This window comes from Mirounga leonina, unplaced genomic scaffold (genome assembly GCF_011800145.1).
Source record: "Mirounga leonina isolate KUSES-001 unplaced genomic scaffold, KU_Mleo_1.0 Mir_154, whole genome shotgun sequence".
In the NCBI taxonomy this organism is placed as follows: domain Eukaryota; kingdom Metazoa; phylum Chordata; class Mammalia; order Carnivora; family Phocidae; genus Mirounga; species Mirounga leonina.
Window position 1 is genome coordinate 1605622 of NW_023270389.1, and position 20162 is coordinate 1625783.

The following is a 20162-nucleotide window of genomic DNA, read 5'->3' on the forward strand; positions in this document are numbered from 1 at the left end:
GCCTGCTTCTCCCTCTCCCTCTGCTGCACATGTGCTCTCTGTCAAATAAATAAATAAAATCTTTTTTTAAAAAATAGTAAATAAATAATAAAATAACAGAGTTGGGGCGAGATGTTTTTAAAGAATTTTTTTAAGGCTCTTACATGCTGTTGACAAAAAATGCCCCTGGAGTGTATAATTTCTTGATCATTTAAGGTGACCCAATGAATCATGTTATGAATAAAATCCAACAGGCCACTGGGTTCTGTCTCCACAAGGAGCCTTAGGCTCGCCACATGTCCTTCGCCCTGCCATGTTCCGGCCACTTACCTCAGGTGGCCCAATACAGGATGAAGGGAATGGTGTAATTAATATAGGTCCACACCTCTTCCCATGCTTGTGTCTGAACCAATTCGGTTCCCTACCGCCAAATCCACCAGGAAAGCGAGCAGCGTCTGGGAGTGTGCTAAAGTCAGCTTACTGAGCATGAACAAAGCAAGAGCCTCGGACTTTAATCCCTGCTCTCCCACGTAAACTGCAGTCTTGGCTTGTCCAACATCTCTGCATTTATTCATGGTTGGTAAATACAATCCAGAGCCTGATCAGGATCTCTCTGTTTCCAGATCAAATATGGAATTACGTTACTTATACTCTGTGTGTCAGGAGACTTCATACAACTCCGTCTCACTGATGGCTGCTTTCATCATAGCTACCACATATGCGCATTTGTGATGATTATGTAATTCCTGGAGAAAGATGAAATTTAACTTTACGCAACCAGGCTTAGCCCACTAGACAAAAGAATACGATGTGGCTGTCAGAAAAAGCCAATGCAGTCCTAGGCTGCACTGAGAGAAATACGGTGTGTGGGACACTGAAGGGATCCTTAACTTCATTCCATACAGTAAAACCACATCTGTGGCAGGAATTCCATGTCAGGCACACTTTTCAAAGGATATGGACAAAGCAGGCACATTCGGGAGAAAAGGATCAGATTGGTAAATGTACTCAAAGTCTTGTCACATGAAGACCGATAAAAAAAATTGGGGGACATTTAGCAACAAAAGAATATTACAGAAAGATGTACTAGTTTTCTCCTACCAGAGGAAAGGTCACGTGGAAGAGGAGCAGACTTATTTCGTCTACGGGGCTGCGAAGAAGAGACCCGGACGAAAGGACAAAAACAACAACATGCGTTTTGGGTCCATTAGGCAAATCATCCTATCAGACACAAAACGGACCGCCACAGGACCATCACCTGCCTGTTACAGACGCTGAGCACTGGACAGATGCTTGTTGAGCAGGAAATAAATGGGTCCCGGCATCTGTGCCAGAATCCTCCAGAAGCCTTCGAGCGGCTCTCATTCCTTGGTGTGTGCAGAACAACCAACTGCTGTTTCCAATAATGCTTATTCCCAGGCCCTGCTCCTGGGTCCCTATTCCAGGTCTGAGGTGAGCCACGGAACATGCATTTTCAGTAAGCACTCGTGAGGGACCCCACAGCAGGGTGACCCGACGCAGTGCTCCCTGGGACACACCTGGAAAAATACTCTCAACCCTTTGCCACGTGCCCCATGAATAGAAAGGCTGCCCCTGCTCAGTGCTTCCAGCCGTGCTAATGGTTGTCTACCGAGTAGGCCCCAAACAGCAGTACTTCCACGTCAACGGAAATAAACGATGATAAGGACTCTGAATGTTGTCTCCACTTATCTTTTACAGCTATTTCTCGGAAGGAGGCAAACCCAGACCATGGTAATTCTTTCCTATTTTTTTTTCCCCCTGCAAATAACCTAGAATTAGACCTTATTTACCAAACTAAAGGAAAAAAAACAAACACAAAAACAGAACACCCACCACTCCTTTTTCCACCACTTCCTTCAGTTTAGAGCGTGTCATTTTGGGCTCCTGAGGCAGGGAAAATGAGAAGAAAACAGTCAATAGAAATTATCATGTGAATCTTGGGTTCTGAAACGCTAACTCTACCCCCACTATCAAGCTATTTACAAACTCCCGAGAAACCTCCTGCACTTGCCCATTTACAGTAGCTCTGCTCCACAGCATTAGAGAAACAATCAACTACTCACAAACATCGGCATATCTTCCGTCTCACTGATGGCTGCTTTCATCATAGCGACCACATGCTCATTTGTGATTACTTCCTGGAAAAAGATGAAATTTCACTTTATGCAGCAAAGACGTGTGACCTAGAAAACAGCCACTTCTTAACTCTGCTAGATACTGAAATGGCTTCCGGTTGGGGTAAAGCCAGCTTTGGCCAGAAGCACCCAGGCTCAAACTCTAACAGAGCAGGCATGTTCAACGCCACAGCTACCAGGAGCAGGAATGAGAGTGCGGGTAACCGACTCGACGCTTCTGAGAAACAGTAACCAGCAAGGAAGGTTCTGTAAACAGCTGTGTTGATACATCTGGAAGAACAGGACCAGCAAATGCGCAGCATAAACTGCTCCCCTGGCATCTCTCCAGACCTATCGACCCACGGAAGAGTAAGTCCACTGCGAACATTATCATCTTCAAATGTGCCAAATAACACGATAAACCAGCCAGGCAGTGGAGGAGGAGAGGAACAGTTTACCTGCCCAGGTTTTTTTGAACGTGTGTTCGGATTTCAAACGTGTGCTGAGTGCAGCGGGGAAGCCGTCCTGAAATGTCAAGTGCTGTGGCCCGTGCAACTCCCAAAGTTAGTAATTCGCATACCAAGAACCAAGAATTCCCTGAGGGTCTGTACTTGCTCTCCAGGAAGCCTTCCGGCCGCCGTGTCCACGGCCACCGTCGTACTCACGTGGAGGATGTTGCGCACGTTGACCGCAGTCAGGTTGTGCTGCTTGGCGCCGTCCTCCAGCGTGCGGTCCAGCGCGTCGTCCAGCTTCAGGTCGCAAGCCCACGCCCCTCCCTCTGGACCGCGTCCGTCCCGCTTCCTCTTGGTGCCCTTTCTCTTTTTTCGCCTTTTCTCACTTTCTTCACCGCCTTGTTCTTCTGCAAATAAACCACGAACATCATCAGAATCTCCAAACCACTGCTCCCATAACTTACCCCAGCAGGCCAACAGTAAGAGAAGAAGAGGCCGCCGGCCGGCTGGCCCCGAAAATGAAAGCAGCCTGCTCGGTGGCGACAGTGAGGGTGCGCTGGGCGGCGCACTCAGTCCGCGGCAGCCGGGCCTCCGCACAACGACACGCATGGACCTCCTCCTCCGAACAACCCTAGGAAACAGGAACTGTTACTTTGCCCACTGTATACAGATGAAGAAACTGAGGCAGAGAGATTAAGAAACTTTCCCAAGAGCCTGTAATGACAGAGTCATGCTCTGAAGCCTCGTTCTCTAGCCCTGGCATCCTCAGTCCTACTTACTACCCTGTGGAGCCCAGATGATATGGCAGAAACCCCGGCTCTGTGTCTCAGTTCTGGGCAACCTCAAAAAGAGTCTTCTTTTCTTCTTTTGCAAATACAGATATCTGCCTATCAGGGACGCCATGCAGATTAAGTGAAATAATATAAACCAAAGTGCTTTATACCAGTGAAACATTATACAATGTAACTTGTCATTATCATTATTCTATTCAGTCTAGAAGAGAGAAAAACAAGGAGCAAAGGATAAAAAATTCACTCTGAACTGTACCAAAAAAGGGGAGGGGAGGACAAAGTTCTCTCTATTCTACGAGAGCATATATATAACCAGACAAAAGGAAAAACTTCTCGATTATTAGAATCTGTTAAGTCTTGAAATTGATTATCATGTAATACCAAAATGAGGTTCTCATCCTTCCAAAGCTTTAAGGCCTGCTACCCTCTGAAAACAAGGATTAGAGAGGATGAACATGAAGATGACCTTCTCTGTTTAAAAGATTTTGTGACCTTCAAGCCATATCCCGGCAATATTTAAACAGTGAAAAGTAGTGACTTCAAACAACTGCTTCTGCACTTGTGAACACACACCAAGAATTTGATAAATGTGTACAACTCTCAATCCAGTAATTCTTGTTTTTAAGGAAACAATTAGATGTGCAGAGACTAATAATCACATTACTCATTGCAACGTTAATTATTTTAGCAAGAAGATGGAAATCTCCTAAATGTCCAATATTCCAGGAAGGGTAAAATGAACACCGGTACATCCATACACTGGACTGCAACAGAGCCATTAAAACTTGTCTTTTTAGGGGCGCCTGGCCGGCTCAATCAGTAGAGCGTGCGACTCTTGATCTTGGGGTTGTGGGTTCAAGCCCCACGTTGGGTGCAGAAATTACTGAAATAAATAAAACTTTTTTTTTTAATGGTCTTTTTAAGCAATGGGGAAACAAATAAAAATAACTACAAAGAGCTTTAATGATATGGAAAATTTTTCTGATAATGATTTTTAAGAAAAAAAAGAATAGGTAGAATTCAAACATGCGCATCTTACAGTCATGTCGCCTAAATCAAATGCAATGCTTCAAGGTACAACCCACAAGATGACACCTACAAAAGAAACATAAAACCTCCCAAAGTACTAAATAATGATAAAGCTCTTTACTACTTTTTTTTTTGAGAAAGCAGCAAAAGGGGAATTACACAGCATAATACACACCAAGACTCCCTAAAGGCCTTTGTATACATTATCTTTTCCCCAAACCTCTCTTCTCACCTCACCACTGAGTCCACCCAGATGCCCTAGACTTACATTTTTATAAAATAAAATTAAGAATGTAGCCATCAGGGGGCGCCTGGGTGGCTCAGTGGGTTAAGCGTCTGCCTTCGGCTCAGGTCATGATCCCAGGGTCCTGGGATGGAGTCCCGCATCAGGCCCCTGCCTGTGCGCTCTCTCTCTCTCTCTCAAATAAATAAAATCTTTAAAAAATAAATAAATAAAAGAATGTAGCCATCATGTCAAATGTTATAAAATTTCTACACATTTACTCAATTTCCATAAATAATTTTGTTTCAAACCAGTTCTCAAACTGGCACTGGTTCTCGGACCACACTTTGAGTAGCAATGCTTTAAGATACACACTGAGAAACACTTAGCCCCACTAAAAATACTATAAAAAAATGAAACATAAAAATTATTTAAATGAATTGTGAAGAAAGCTTTTCATAAAATTTAAATGCAAATATTTTTCATGGAAAAACCATTAGAGTTAGCATAATTCCATTTAGAATAGCTATCTTAAAAACATGCAATTGGAGTGGGGTTAAACCATCCCAGTGTCTAAATTACATCACACCTATTTCTCCTCTGATGTCTGATTTTATTTTATTTTTTTTTTAAGATTTTATTTATTTATTTGACAGAGAGAGACACAGGGAGAGAGGGAACACAAGCAGGGGGAGCGGGAGAGGGAGAAGCAGACCCCCTGTCAAGCAGGGAGCCTGATGCGGGGCTCGATCCCAGGACCCTGGGATCACGACCTGAGTGGAAGGCAGACACCTAACGACTGAGCTACCCAGGCGCCCCGCTGATGTCTGATTTTAATGCTGAGTTTTTATTAGGGAATATATGTCTGAAGGAAAATCTAATACATTCAAATTCTAACACACTACACAAACAATCCAAAAAAGAACAGATAATTCAACTATTTGTTATACTGTTTTAGAATTAATCCTTTATCTTCTAAAATATTGGGATACCACTGACTCTATGAATTCTAAGAGCTGAAATTAAAACATTAAAAAAAAGGAAGCCACTCTATTTAAAGATCAAGCTGGAAAAGACACAGAAGAAAATCTAATTTTTCCTTCCAAGAGAAAGATGGAAGGTGGCCTAAAACAAGATATTCCCTGAAAAGTAGATCTAATGATGTAACCAATGAACTGAAAGTAAAATGTACTGTAAATATACTGTAATGTGGATGAAGTGAGTAAAAATACAGTGGGTTATGCAAAATCTAAATCACCAAAGTTGCTCAACAGCCCTGTCAAGCACACACCCAGAATCTCAGGTTCTGGCCACAACAATGTATTTTTTAACAGATGAAACCTTCCCACCAAAAACAACTGTAAAACTATATAAAACTACAACTGACCCTTGGGTAACACAGGTTTGAACTATGCAGGTCCACTTATATGTAGATTTTTTTCAATAAATACAGTACAGTACTGCGAATGCATTTCTCTTCCTTATGATTTTCATAACATTTTCTTTTTTCCAGCTTACTTTACTGTAAGGATAGAGTATACATTACACATAACTTAATCAACTATATTATTAGTAAGGCTTCTGGTGAAAGTAGGCTGTTTTAGGGGAGTCAAAAGTTGTATGTGGATCTCCAACTGCATGTGGGGCACGGCGCCCCAACCCCCACACTGTTAAAAGGGTCAACTGTACATAAAAGTGGAAAAATATATATATAAAGCAGTCTGAAGCCACTGAAGAACCCTCATGGAAAGGATTTAAGGAGTTGGAATCTTTTAGAGAAGGGAAGCACATTAAGGAGGACCCAAGCTGAACACAGGGGTCTTGCTAGCATAAGAAGCCAGACATGTGGAGCTGCCGAAGCAGCTGAACTGAAGGATAAAACTCTGCAGAGTAGGTTAGACGTCTGACTCTTGATTTCAGCTCAGGTCCTGATCTCTGGGGTTGTGGGATCAAGGCCCCCGGCTAGCTCCGTGCTTGGCAGGGAGTCTGCTTGAGATTCTGTCCCTCTGCCCCCCCCCCCCCCCCCCCCCACACACATGCACACACCCCCTCAAAAAAAAAAAAACAAAAAAAAAAAAAAAAAAAAAAAAAAAAAAACCTCTGCAGAGGAGAAAACCAAGGAAAAATGAGCCAAAAAAGTTTCTGTTCAAGCTCCTCTGAAGATCTTAGCAGACCCTTAAGCTGTGCATGAACAGGATGGAACCCCAAGAAATACAGCAGGAGAGTGGCTAGGAGGCAGAAGATTCTCACTCCACAGCTCTGGGGAGAAAGGTTGTAGTTCAAGTCGTGAAAAGGAGGTAAAGGTCTTCAAAAACACTACAGCAAGATTTCTTAGCAGTGCTGAAACCTCAGAAGAGCTACCCACTAGGGATACAGGCCACAATCTAGGAGTAAGTAGAAAGTGGAAACAAGGGGCACCTGGGTGGCTCAGTCATTAGGCGTCTGCCTTCGGCTCAGGTCATGGTCCCAGGGCCCTGGGATCGAGCCCTACATCGGGCTCCCTGCTACACGGGAAGCCTGCTTCTCCCACTCCCGCTCCCCTTGTGTTCCCTCTCTCGCTGTGTCTCTCTCTGTCAAATAAATAAATAAAATCTTTAAAGAAGAAAAAAAAAGAAACAAAGAAAGTGGAAACAAACTAGACTTAACAGAGCATAAAACTAACCCGTGGCAGATTTAGGTGATCCTCCAAAATTATCTGCCTGCCAGAAGATAAAATAACCCTCTTTGGAAGAAGGTAACAATACCAAAGCCTCCAGAATTTTCCATCCATAATGTCCAACATACAATCAAAAATTATAAAATGCAGGACGCCTGGGTGGCTCAGTCAGTTAAGTGTCCGCCTTCAGCTCAGGTCATGATGCTGGGGTCCTGGGATGAAGCCCCACGTCAGGCTCCCTGTTCAGTGGGGAATCTGCTTCTTCCTCTACCTCTCCCCCCTGCTTGTGCTCTCTCTCTGTCAAATAAATAAATAAAATCTTTTCTAAAAAATTATAAAACTCTAAAAACAGAACCAAAATACCACAAGGGAGGTGGTAGGAGAAGACAATAGAAGAGACCTACAGGGGCGCCTGGGTGGCTCAGTCGGTTAAGCGGCTGCCTTCGGCTCAGGTCATGAACCCGGGGTCCTGGGATCGAGCCCCATGTCCGGTTCCCTGCTCGGCGGACAGCCTGCTTCTCCCTCTCCCTCTGCCTGCCGCTCTGCCTATTTGTGCTCTCTCTCTGTCAAATAAATAAATAAAATCTTAAAAAAAAAAAAAAAAGAGAGACCTACAGGTAAATCAGATACTTGAGAAAGGGTTTTAAAGTAGTTATGATCAATATATTCAAGAAAATAAAGGAAAAGATATAGAATTTCCATCAGAGACATGGAATCCCTGGTGCTAAACACCATTACAAATTTAATAGGAGCAAAAAAAAAAAAAACAGGGGCGCCTGGCTGGTTCAGTCAGTAGAGCACGTGACTCTTGATCTTGGGGTCTGAGTTCAAGCCCCACATTGGGAGTAGAGCTTACTTACAATAAATAAATCGATAGGTAGATACATAGATAGATACAAAGATAGATACAAATAATAAAAAAATTTTAAAAAGCAAAACTAAATATATTTTGTTTCCAGACAAACAAAATCTGAGATAATTCACTGACTAAGACCAGGTTCACAAGAAATACTAAAGGAAAATCTTCAAAATGAAAAAAAAAAAAAAAAAGATCCTAGATAAAGGCAAAGCAAAGAATTTCAGGATGAATCAAAGAGCCAGAAAGGTTAACTATGTGATAAATATAAATGAATACTGACTGGCTAAAATAGTAACAATAACATCTTAGGGATTTAAAACTTAGGAAGAAGTAAAATATAACATCAATAGCACAAAAGGCAGGAGTAGATATATGGAGTGAAACTGCTATAAAGTTCTCGTATTGTTTTGGAAGTGGTAAAAGTACAAATTTAATAATTTTATTTTTTTTAAGATTTTTATTTATTTTAGGGAGAAAGAGCACAAGCCCACGTGCATGAGCAGAGGGAGGGGCAGAGGAAGAGAGAGAATCCCAAGCAGACTCCGGACTCAGTGGGGAGCCTGAGCAGGGCCCCATCCCACGACCCTGAGATCACGACCCAAGCCAAAACCAAGAGTCAGACACTCAACTCAATGAGTCACCCAGGCACCCCATAGATTGTAGTAATTTTTAAAAGATGTATATTGTTGGGGTGCCTGGCTGTCTGAGTCAGTGGAGCTGACTGGCTTAATGGGTAGAGATTGTGACTCTTGATGTCAGGGTTGTGAGGGTGAGCCCCACACTGGGTATAGAGATTACCAAAAATAAAGTCTTTAAAGGCATACCTCACTGACTCAGTCAGAAGAGCATGCAACTCTTGATCTCGGGGTCATGAATTTGAGCCCCACGTTGGGTGTAGAGATTACCTAAATAAATAAAACTTGGGGCACCTGGGTGGCTCAGTTGCTTAAGCGGCCAACTCTTGCTATCTACCAGCTCAGGTCATGAACTCAGGGTTGTGAGATTAGGCCTCACGTCAGGCTCTGTGCTGGGCATGGGTCTGCTGAAGATTCTCTCTGCCCCTCCCCCGCCACATGTGCACATGCTCTGTCTCAAATAAATAAATAAATAAAATTTTCTTTAAATAAATAAGACTTAAAAAAATATGTAGAGCTAAAACTGATAGAACTGAAAGAAATACAGACAGTTCCACAATTAAACTTGGAGACCTCATTATTTCTTTCACAGTAAATGACAAATAGACCCCCCCCACACACAAAAGCAGTAAAAAGGGAAGAACTGAACAATGCTATCAACCAACTTGACCTAACTGACATTTATAGAACAGTACACCTGAAAACAACTGAATACATGTTCTTGTCAAATACAAATGGAAGAACTACCATAAAGATTATATTCAACATCTGAATAAAGACCTAAAGGAAAAAAAAAAAGATTATATTCTGGGCTATGAAATAAACCTCAATAAATAGAAAATGAATGACATTATACAAAGTAAAATCTGAAGACAAGGGAATTAAACCAGAAATCAGTAACAGAAAGATAGCTGGAATTCTCCAAACTATAGATTTCTAAAGATTTTTTTTTTTTTTTGACAGAGAGAGAGACAGCAAGAGAGGGAACACAAGCAGGGGGAGTGGGAGAGGGAGAAGCAGGCTTCCCGCGGAGCAGGGAGCCCAAAGTGGGGCTCAGTCCCAGGGCCCCGGGATCATGACCTGAGCCGAAGGCAGACGCTTAACGACTGAGCCACCCAGGCGCCCCCAAACTACACACTTCTAAATAACCTGTATGCCAAAGAAGATATCCCAAAGGGATTAGAAAATGTTGTCAACTGAAGTCAATGAAATACAACACATCATAATCTGTGGGGCAAAGCTAACACAAGTGCTTAAAGGGAAATTGATATATTAAATACTATTATTAAAATATTTAATAAGTCTGGGGCACCTGGGTGGCTCAGTCAGTTAAGCATCAGACTTCAGCTCAGGTCATGATCTCAAGGTCCTGGGATGGAGCCCCACATCGCTGAGCACAGAGCCCGCTTAAAATTCTGTCTCTCCCTCTGACCCGCCCCTAATTCACATGTGCCCACGTGCACGCTCTCTCTCTAAAATAAATAAATAAAATCTTAAAAAAAAAAATACTAAAGGAATATTATAAAAACCTTTATGCCAAGGTTTCCACAAGTTGGATGAAACAAATACCCTGCAAGACACCTGCTGTCAAAGCTCATTCAAGAACAAGTAGATAATTGAACAGCCCTGTATCTGCTAAAGAAACCGAGTTCAGGGGTGCCTGTGTGGCTCAGTCAGTTAAGCATCTACCTTTGGCTCAGGTCATGATCCTGGAGTCCTGGGATTGAGTCCCACATTAGGCTCCCTGCTCAGTGGGGAGTCTGCTTCTGCCCCTCCCCCTGCTCCTTTTCTCTCTCTCCCTGTCTCTAACTCATTCTCTCTCTCTCTCAAATAAATAAATAAAATCTGAAAGAAAGGAGGGAGGGAAGGAAGGAGGGAGGGACTGAGTTCATAATTAAAAACGCCTACAAAGAAAACTCCAGGCCCAGATGGCTTCACTGGTGCATTCAACAACACATTTAAGGAAGAAATACCACCAATTCACAGACACTTCCAAAAATAAAACCATGAAAAACACAAAACAAAAAGAAGAGAGAACACTTCCCAACTCACTTTATGAGGTCAGCATGACCCTAATACCAAACCATGCAAAGAATACAAGAACACTATCGGCCACAGGTACAAGAATCCTTAAAATACTAGCAAATCAAATCCAACAATATATAAAAAGGGTAATATATCATGATCAAAAGGTGTGGTGTACCCCAGAAATGCAAAAGTGCTTTGAAATTTGAAAATCAATCAATATAATTCACCACATCAACAGACCAAAAGCAGAAACAAAAGATAATCTCAATAGATGCGGGAAAAGCTTTTAACCAAATATAACATCAATTCACCACAAAAACTCTCAGCAACCAGAAACAGTAGAGAACTTCTTCAATCCAATGACAACCTCCAGCCCCACGGTGGAAGACTGAGCACACTCCCCTGAGGTCAAGAGCAAAGGAAAGATGCCTGCTCCCACCACTTCCCAAGGCTGAACTGAAGGTCCTCTCCAGCACAGAGCGAAGCAGGATGGATAAATGGAGAGGAAGAGGAAGACGGAGGGAGACAAAGAGGGAAGAAGAGGAAGAAAGAGAAAGTAAGAAAGCAAAGACTTACAAGCTGGAAAGGAAGGCAAAAAAACCTTTTGTTCGCAGATCACATCATTCTCTCTGTTAGGAATTGCTAAAGATCTACCAAGTATATACAGCTAATAATGGACTTATAGCAAGGTCACAAGATAGACCAATACACCCAAGCACACTTATCTATAGATTAGCAATGAACAATTGGAAGTTGAAAAGAAAAACTCATATTAGCATAAAAGAAGAAATATTTAGGTGTTTCACAAATCTAAACAAATAGGTGAAAAATGTATATGTAAAGAGCTACAAAATATTGCTGAGAGAAATTTTAACAGATCTAAATAGACAGATCTTGTTCATGGATTAGTAGACTCAATATTGTTAAGATGGCAACTTTCCCAAATTTATCCACAGATTCATTACCAATCAGTATTCCAGCAGCTATTTTTTTTAAGATTTTATTTATTTATTGACACAGAAAGAGAGAGAGAGAGCACAAACAAGGGGAGTGGCAGGCAGAGGCAGAGGGTGGGGGAGCCCGATACGCGGGGCTCCATCCCAGCATCTGAAGATCATGACCTGAGCCGAAGGCAGACACTTAACCGACTGAGCCAGCCAGGCGTCCCCAGCAGGTATTTTTGAAGAAAATGACAAGCCAATTCTTAAATTTACATGGAAATGCAAAGGACCTATAATAACCCAATAACCTTGTTTTTTAAAAAAAAAAAAAAAAAAAAAGGACATGGGGCACCACGTCGGGCTCTCTGCTCAGCAGGGAGTCTGGCTCTCCCTCTCCCTCTACCCTCCCCCCCACCTGTGTGCATGCACTTGCTCTGTCTCTAATAAATAAAATCTTAAAAATATATATATTAGGGCACCTGGGTGGCTCAGTCGGTTAAGCGTCTGCCTTCAACTCAGGTCATGATCCCAGGATCCTGGGATCAAGTCCAGCATCGGGCTCCCTGCTCAGTGGGGAGTCTGCTTCTCCCCACCTTGTGTTCACTCTCTCTCTTTCACTCTCCCTCTCAAATAGATTAATAAAATCTTAAATATATATACATATATAAAATATATATACACACATATATATATTTTTAAAACAGGATAAAGGTAAAGACCTACCTGATCTTGACACTTACTGTGAAGTTATACGGATCAAACCAGTGTAGTTTTGGTGAAAGGTCAGACACATAGATCAATGGACAGAACAGAGTCCAGAAAAGACCCCACACTAATATGGCCAGTGAGTTTTTCACAGGTGCAAAGGTAATTTAATGGAGAAAGGAATCTTTTCCAAAAATCATGCTGAAATAAACATCCACATGCAAAAAAGAATCTCAAATATGCCTCACACATGATACAAAAATTAACTCAAAATGGATCATATACCTAAACAGAATATGTAAAACCATACAACTTGCACAAAAGAATCTCTGTGACCTTGGATTGGGCAGAGTTCCTTTTTTTTTTTTTTTTTTTTTTAATGCTCTACACCCAACATGGGGCTTGAACTCCCAACCCCAAGGTCAAGAGTCACACGCTCCACCAACTGAGCCAGCCAGGCGCCCCAGGATTAGGCAGCATTCCTTGATATGACACCAAAACCATATTCCATAAAAGTAAAACCTGAAGTATCTCCCCATACCTAACACTAAAACAATCTGAGCAAAATAAATAATGACACCATTGCACTGTAACTCAAATAATAAAATAAATACCCATGAGTCCACACTCACATAAAAACTGAATAAATAAACGAGGAAGAAGGACAGCTCTTCTTTACAGAAAATCCCAATTACTAGATGTAGAAGGAATGAAAGGAATAAAAAAATTAGAACAACACAGTAATAATTCTTGCAGGCAATCCACCAATGGATGCTAAAATTAGTGGGGAAAAGTTTGAGGAGAAACAGGATACATGCATAGTTTTAATGTATCTTCTGCAAGGAGTGCCTGGGTGGCCCGGTCAGTTAAGCATCTATCTGACTCTTGATTTCGGCTCAGATCACGATCTCAGGGTCATGGGATAGGGCCCCGAGTCTGGCTCTGTGATCAGTGCAGAGTCCACTTGGGATTCTCTTTCCCTTTCCCTCTGCCCCTCCACCCCCTCTCTAAAATAAATAAGTAAAATATTTTTTTAAAAAATAAGGTATCTCCTGCAAGATATGTACTAATTACAAAAGGAATAAGGGCATATAACAGAATAATGATCAAACATTTCACCAAAAATGATCTACAAGTGGCCAATAAACACATGAAAACATGCTCTACATTACTCTTCCTTAGAGAAATGCAAGTTCAAACCGCAAGGAAATACACCTACTAAAATGGAGAAAATGTAAGCGTCTGGCAACTACTGGAAAGGACGCAGATCAGTTGTGACTCTCACACCCACTGGTGGGAGTGTAAAATGGTACAGCTGCTTTGGAAAATGCGTCAGCAGTTCCTCATAAAGCCCCGGAAATGTCCCTCCTAGTGATTGACCCAAGAACAATGAAAACTTGTGTCCATCAAAGGCCTATATGTGAATGTATAGAGCAGCTTCAGGCAAAACCTGGAAACAACCCAAACGTCCATCAGCCGGTGAGCCAGTAACGGGTGGTGCGTCTGTGGGATGGAACACTACTCAGCAATGAGAAGAACAAATGCGAATGAGTCTCCAAAGCATCGTACCAGGCAAAGACAGCTGCATACTGTCCGTGAGCACGGGCAGACACTGCAGGGAGAACCACACGGACGCAGTGAGGTGGCAGACGAGACCGGGCTGAGAACGAAAGCCTGCAACGGGCAATGAGAGCGCTTTCGGGCTGAGAGAAATGTCCCATATGCTGACGGCGGCGGCAGTTATAGAACTGAATTACATGTTTCAAAACTCACTGGGTACGTTTCATTGAATGCAAATTATATTTCAATAAATCTGACAGTAAGAAACGACGAGAATCTCCACATTACTAACAATAAAGAAGAAACACTGTATGATCATCTTAATAGAGACAGAAAAGCACTAGCACAATTCAATACATGATAAAACTGAAAATAAGGAAAAGAACTTCCTTAATCTGATACAACATATCTATAAAAAGTTGGGGCGCCTGGGTGACTCAGTCGGTTAACCCTCTGCCTTTGGCTCAGGTCATGATCCTGGGGTCCTGCGATAGAGTCCCACATCGGGCTCCTTGCTCAGCAGAGAGTCTGCTTCTCCCTCTCCCTCTGCCCCTCCCCCTGCTCATGCTCACTCTCTGTCTCTGTCAAATAAATATAATCTTTAAAAAAAATGTATCTACAAAAAGTCTACAACTCTCTCATGCATAACAAGGAATTCAGGGGCGCCTGGCTGGCTGTTAAGCATCCGACTCTTGATTTCGGCTCAGGTGGTGATCTCAGGATCATGAGATTGAACCCCATGTCAGGCTCCATGCCCAACAGGGAGTCTGCTCTAGAATCTCACTCTCTCTCTCTCTCTCTCCCTCGGCCCCTCCACCTCCCCACTTCTAAAAACAAAACAAAACCCCAAAAAACAAGAATAATACGGAGTGCCTTCCCCCAAGTTCAGACGAAATGTGCATGATCACCACTAGTATTTGCAATAAGAAAAAGAAATCACAGGGGCACCTGGCTGGCTCAGTCCGTTAAGCATCTGCCTTCAGCTCAGGTCAAGATCTCAGGATCCTAGGATCCAGCCCTGCATGGGCTCCCTGAGCAGGGAGCCTGCTTCTCCCTCTCCCTCCGCCCCTCCCTGATCATGCTTGTGCTCTCTCTCTCTCTCTCAAGTAAATAAATAAAATTTTAAAAAGAAAGAGAGAAAGAATGAAAGAATGGAAGGAAGGAAGGAAGGGAGGAAGGGAGGGAGGGAGGGAGGGAGGGAGGAAAAAAAAGAAATCACAAGGGGTGCCTAGGTGGCTCAGTCAGTTAAGCGTCTGCTTTCAGCTCAGGTCATGATCTCAGGGTCCTGGGATCAAGCCCCGAGTCAGGCTCCCTGCTCCATGGGGAGCCTGCTTCTCCCTGTCCCACTCCCCCTGCTGGTGTGCTCACTTGCTCTCACTCTCTCTCTCTCAAATAAATAAATAAAATCTTTAAAAAAATTGAAATCACAGGTGCTCGTTGTAAAACCATTTTTTAAGCTGAATAAAGTCTTTATTCATTTGTCTGTATGTGTTATAATTCACAATAAAAAATACAGTATTTCAAAAAAATTTCAGAAGGCCTAATCCTATGACCTAGCAATTCACCCAACAAAAATCAAATGCAGATGTTCACCCAAAGATCTGTGTAGAATGTTCACAGCAGCACCATTCAGAGTAGCCTCCAACTAGAAACTATCCTAATGCCCATTAAGAGTTGAATGAAGGGCACCTGAGTGGCTCAGTCGGTTAAGCGTCTGCCTCTGGCTCAGGTCATGATCCCAGGGTACTGGGATCGAGCCCCAGGTCGGGCTCCCTGCTCAGTGAGGAGTCTGCTTCTCCCTCTCCCACTCCCCCTCTCATGGTCTCTCTCTCTCTCTCTTAAACTCTCTCTCAAATAAAATCTTAAAAAAAAAAAGTTGAACGGATACAGAAAATGTTGAATACTCAAACAACAGAATACTAGACAGCAATGAAAATGAACAATCTACAATCAACAGCGTGGGCCAATTTCATAAACGCAACAAGATGAGTGGAAAAATGCAGTCACTAGGCATACAAACACAGGATTCCACTCATATGAAGTACAAAACAGGCGTACCAAACTGGGCTGCCAGAAGTCAGCGTAATGGCCCCCATGGGTGAGGTGCTGGTAATAACTGAAAGGGACAACCGAGGGAACAGGGAATACTCTGTTTCTTGATCTGGTTGTTGGTTGCACGGGTGTCTTCAGTCTCCGAAAATTCAAGGAACTACGATATCTTAGGACACATGCAGTTTTCTACATATTATACTTTATATCATATTTCAATAAAGAGGATCTTTCTTTAATTACAAAAGAAGAAAAGAGAAAGAAAGCCTACCCATCGGAATGAAGAGTCCACCGTCCTCTGTCTCATCCTCAGCTTGCGGAGCCAGAGTCCCGAATGGCTTTTCCTGAGGACAGGCACAGATACCTGGCTGAGGGGACTTCCCAGGCTGGGCTCCTGGTTTTGCAGAGTGGCTGCCTAACGGCAGCGAAGATATCGCCCCTCCAGAGTGCAACTGAGGTTTTCCTGGAAGAATCACAAGTATTGCTCCACACTTTGCCCATTATCAATCATACCAGGTTATAAAAATCAGCATTTGGTTATAAAGTCCTTTATAGATGGGTAACTTCATTAATGATGCATACACCATATAGGCATTCTCCTCTCACTTACAGGGTCCTAAGAAATCAAAAGCTCAGTTCCAACGTACTCACCTATGTCAGGGTGTTGAACTACATAATGGCTATGGTCTCCTACTTTTTTTTTTTTCCTCTTAATTTTAAGCAGGCTCCACTCCCAATATGGGGCTTGAACTCATGATCCTGAAATTAGGAGTCACACACTCTACCGACTGAGCCAGCCAGGCACCCCAAGGTCTTTCTACTTCTAATATGCTTTGAGTTATGCATTTTTTTCCTATGGAGAAATGAGAACCATAATTGTGGGGTGGGGTCTGTTATAGTCCTGATGACAAAGGGACATCTTATACAGACAACCATTAATACCGCATTTAACCCACTATAAGTGATATCCATTATAAATGTCCTGAACTTTCTGACTCTATAAATTCTACAGAGCATTAGAGTAAAAATTATCAATACACGGTTCTACAGTTCCTCAGACAACTTTCCCCTCTTCACCTCTACTCTTAAGGAGTGCTATCTTTCTTCTGGGGAAGATGGGGCATTTAAAAAGCAAGGATGGGGTGCCTGGGTGGCTCAGTCATTAAGCGTCTGCCTTCCGCTCGGGTTATGATCCCAGGGTCCTGGGATCGAGCCCCGCATCTGGCTCCCTGCTCCGCGGGAAGCCTGCTTCTCCCTCTCCCACTCCCCCTGCTTGTGTTCCCTCTCTCGCTGTGTCTCTCTCTGTCAAATAAATAAATAAAATCTTTAAAAAAAAAAAAGGCAAGGAAACATTCATGCTGTAGCAAAAGTCGACATGAGAACCAACTTGTCATGGGGAGGAGAACACAGGCAGAACAGGCGTGCTGAACAGTGACTGCTTGCTCCTGAGACAAGAACCTGGGGGCAAGAGCAGAGGAAAAGGGTGCCCAACTTTTCACGGTGCGCTGTCGGCATCTATGAATTGTTTTCATGTCTGTGTATTACACGTCAAAACATGTTCAAAAAGAGATCAAATTATTTATCACTGAGCTCTATGCAGAGCAGCCCTTAGGCTGTGACCTGCTGTCTCATCGACACTGGGACTTTCAACCAGTGTAAACATGGTTTTAAATTGGACCATCCTCTCCCCCAACAGAGAAAAAAAAGCTTTAAAGAAGCCATGAATCAATCCTGACTTGCGTGTACTCTCAATCTTCTATGCTTCACTTCCAGCGCCCATGAGTACTCCAAACATCAAACCGTCCCACGGCTTTGCCTTTCACGGGGACTGGACAAAGAGATCCCAAACCGGTCAAATCCAAAGTTGCTCTCAGCCAAATTTCTTAGAAAAGAGAACTTCAACAAACAGCATAGTGATCTCCTTCATCAACAATCTTGAACAAGTTGTACAATTAATGATGTCAACATTTTCAAAACTGAACCAACATAAAAGATTTTTTAAACAAACATGCCAGAAATTCACTTTGGTAGTTTCCATTGATACTTCTACTACCTAAAATGTATTTGGAACAACTCTAACACTGTCCGCACAGTTGACCAGCCATTCAGAAAATGTTTTTCCTTTCTTTTAAGTTTTATTGATTTAAGTAATCTCTACACCCAACGTGGGGCTCAAACTCATGATCCTGAGATCAAGTCACACGCTCTTCCAACTGAGCCAGCCAGGCACCCCAAAAATGTTCCTTTTCAGTGACCACATCACATTGCTTCTCAATTTAACTCCCGTCTCAGAGAACCCCGCAGGAATCCCACTCTTCCTTTTCTGTATCCATGTGTTAGATGCTCAGAGCCCCTAGAAAGGGAAGCTGAGAAGGGTATGGCAGAGCAGGGGAAGCCTTACACAGAACACATCTGTAACTTATTTACTGCCAGCCTAAGAACTGTGAATTGATAACATGAAAATAATTAGCTGAGAACTGTACAATTATAAGCTGAAATCTGCCTAAGTTAATCATTTTATTTATTTATTTTTTTAAAGATTTTATTTATTTGACAGAGAGAAAGAGAGACACCGAGAGAGGGAACACAAGCAGGGGGAGTGGGAGAGAGAGAAGCAGGCTTCCCGCGGAGCGGGGAGCCTGATGTAGGGCTCGATCCCAGGACCCTGGGATCATGACCTGAGCCGAAGGCAGACGCTTAACGACTGAGCCACCCAGGTGCCCCCTAACTTAATCATTTTAGAAGGCAAAGGAAAAGAAGCATAAGTAGAAATTAGGGTATATAAATCAATTTTAAAAGAACAATTAAAATTCTGACCAAAAAAAAGAGGGAGCGGTAGGGGTTAAAATTCTGTTAGAATACACACCAACACAAGGAAGGTTTAATCACTAGCACCTGCAGCCTAGAAACATGATTTCACAGAGTACCCACTGTAACAAAATGCTGATACAGTAGCCCCTGCCTATCCCCTGGGACACAGGTTCCAAAAGCTCCAGTGATGCCTGAAACTTCCCATAGTACTGAACCCTATATACACTGTTTTTTTCCTGTACGGACCTATGATAGTTTAATTTATAAATTCGGCAGTGAGATTAACAGTAACTAATAACAGAACAATTATAACAGTGTACTGTAATAAAAGTTAAACAAATGTGGTCCCTTCCTCTCTCAAACTATCTTACTATCCTGTACTCACCCCTCTTCTTATGATGATGTGAGCTGATGTGATGCCTACATGGGGTGGTGAAGTGAGGGGAGGGCCGTAGGCGCAGTGACACAGCATTAGGCTACTACTGACCTGATAACGAGGTGAAGTCAGGATCACCTGCTTCCAGACTGAGGCTGACTACGGATAACTGAAGCCACGGATAAGGGGGCACTACCACACTTCAAAATAACCCAGAGTTTTTTGGTTTTGTTTTTTTTCTACAAAACTGTAATACTACACGTTACTTAAAAGAAAGCAAAACAACAGGGGCGCCTGGGTGGCTCGGTCGTTAAGCGTCTGCCTTCAGCTCAGGTCATGATCCCAGGGTCCTGAGATCGAGCCCCGCATCGGGCTCCCTGCTCAGCGGGGAGCCTGCTTCTCTCTCTGCTGCTCCCCCTGCTTGTGCTCTCTCTCTGTCTCTGACAAATAAATAAATAATAAAATCTTTAAAACAAAACAAATACACACTAATTTTCTTTTTTTTTTTTTTAAGATTTTACTTTTAAGTAGTCTCTACACCAAACACAGGACTCAAACTTACAACCCGGAGATCAAGAGTTGCACACTCCAAAGAATGACCTGGCCAGATGCCCCTACACTACATTTTAATGATTACTGTGCATAGTAAGATTTCTTTATTTTCTTCCTTAAACTTTTCATTATTCAAAATGCATACATATGGGGCGCCTGGGTGGCTCTGTTAAGTGTCTGCCTTCGGCTCAGGTCATGATCCCGGGGTCCTAGGATGGAGCCCCGCATCAGGCTCCCTGATTGGTGGGAAGCCTGCTTCTCCCTCTCCCACTCCCCCTGCTTGTGTTCCCTCTCTCCCTGTGTCTCTCTCTGTCAAATAAATAAATAAAATCTTTTTTAAAAATGCATATATATGAATTTTCAATCTTCTTTCTTCCTGTT

At 42.7% G+C, this 20162-nt stretch overlaps 1 protein-coding gene across 3 annotated transcripts in view; it reads right to left on the reverse strand.

Moving 5' to 3' along the window:
* The window catches only part of GON4L (gon-4 like), a 67607-nt gene that overhangs the window by 38517 nt on the left and 8928 nt on the right, over positions 1–20162 (reverse strand). For all 3 annotated transcript variants that reach the window (XM_035009776.1, XM_035009778.1, XM_035009777.1), the window contains exons 3-6: positions 16314–16505; positions 2780–2973; positions 2064–2138; positions 1834–1884 (exon numbers count right to left, since the gene is read on the reverse strand). In XM_035009776.1, coding sequence (XP_034865667.1) covers positions 1834–1884; positions 2064–2138; positions 2780–2973; positions 16314–16505 — 512 coding nt within the window. The remainder of the gene's footprint in view (positions 1–1833; positions 1885–2063; positions 2139–2779; positions 2974–16313; positions 16506–20162) is intronic.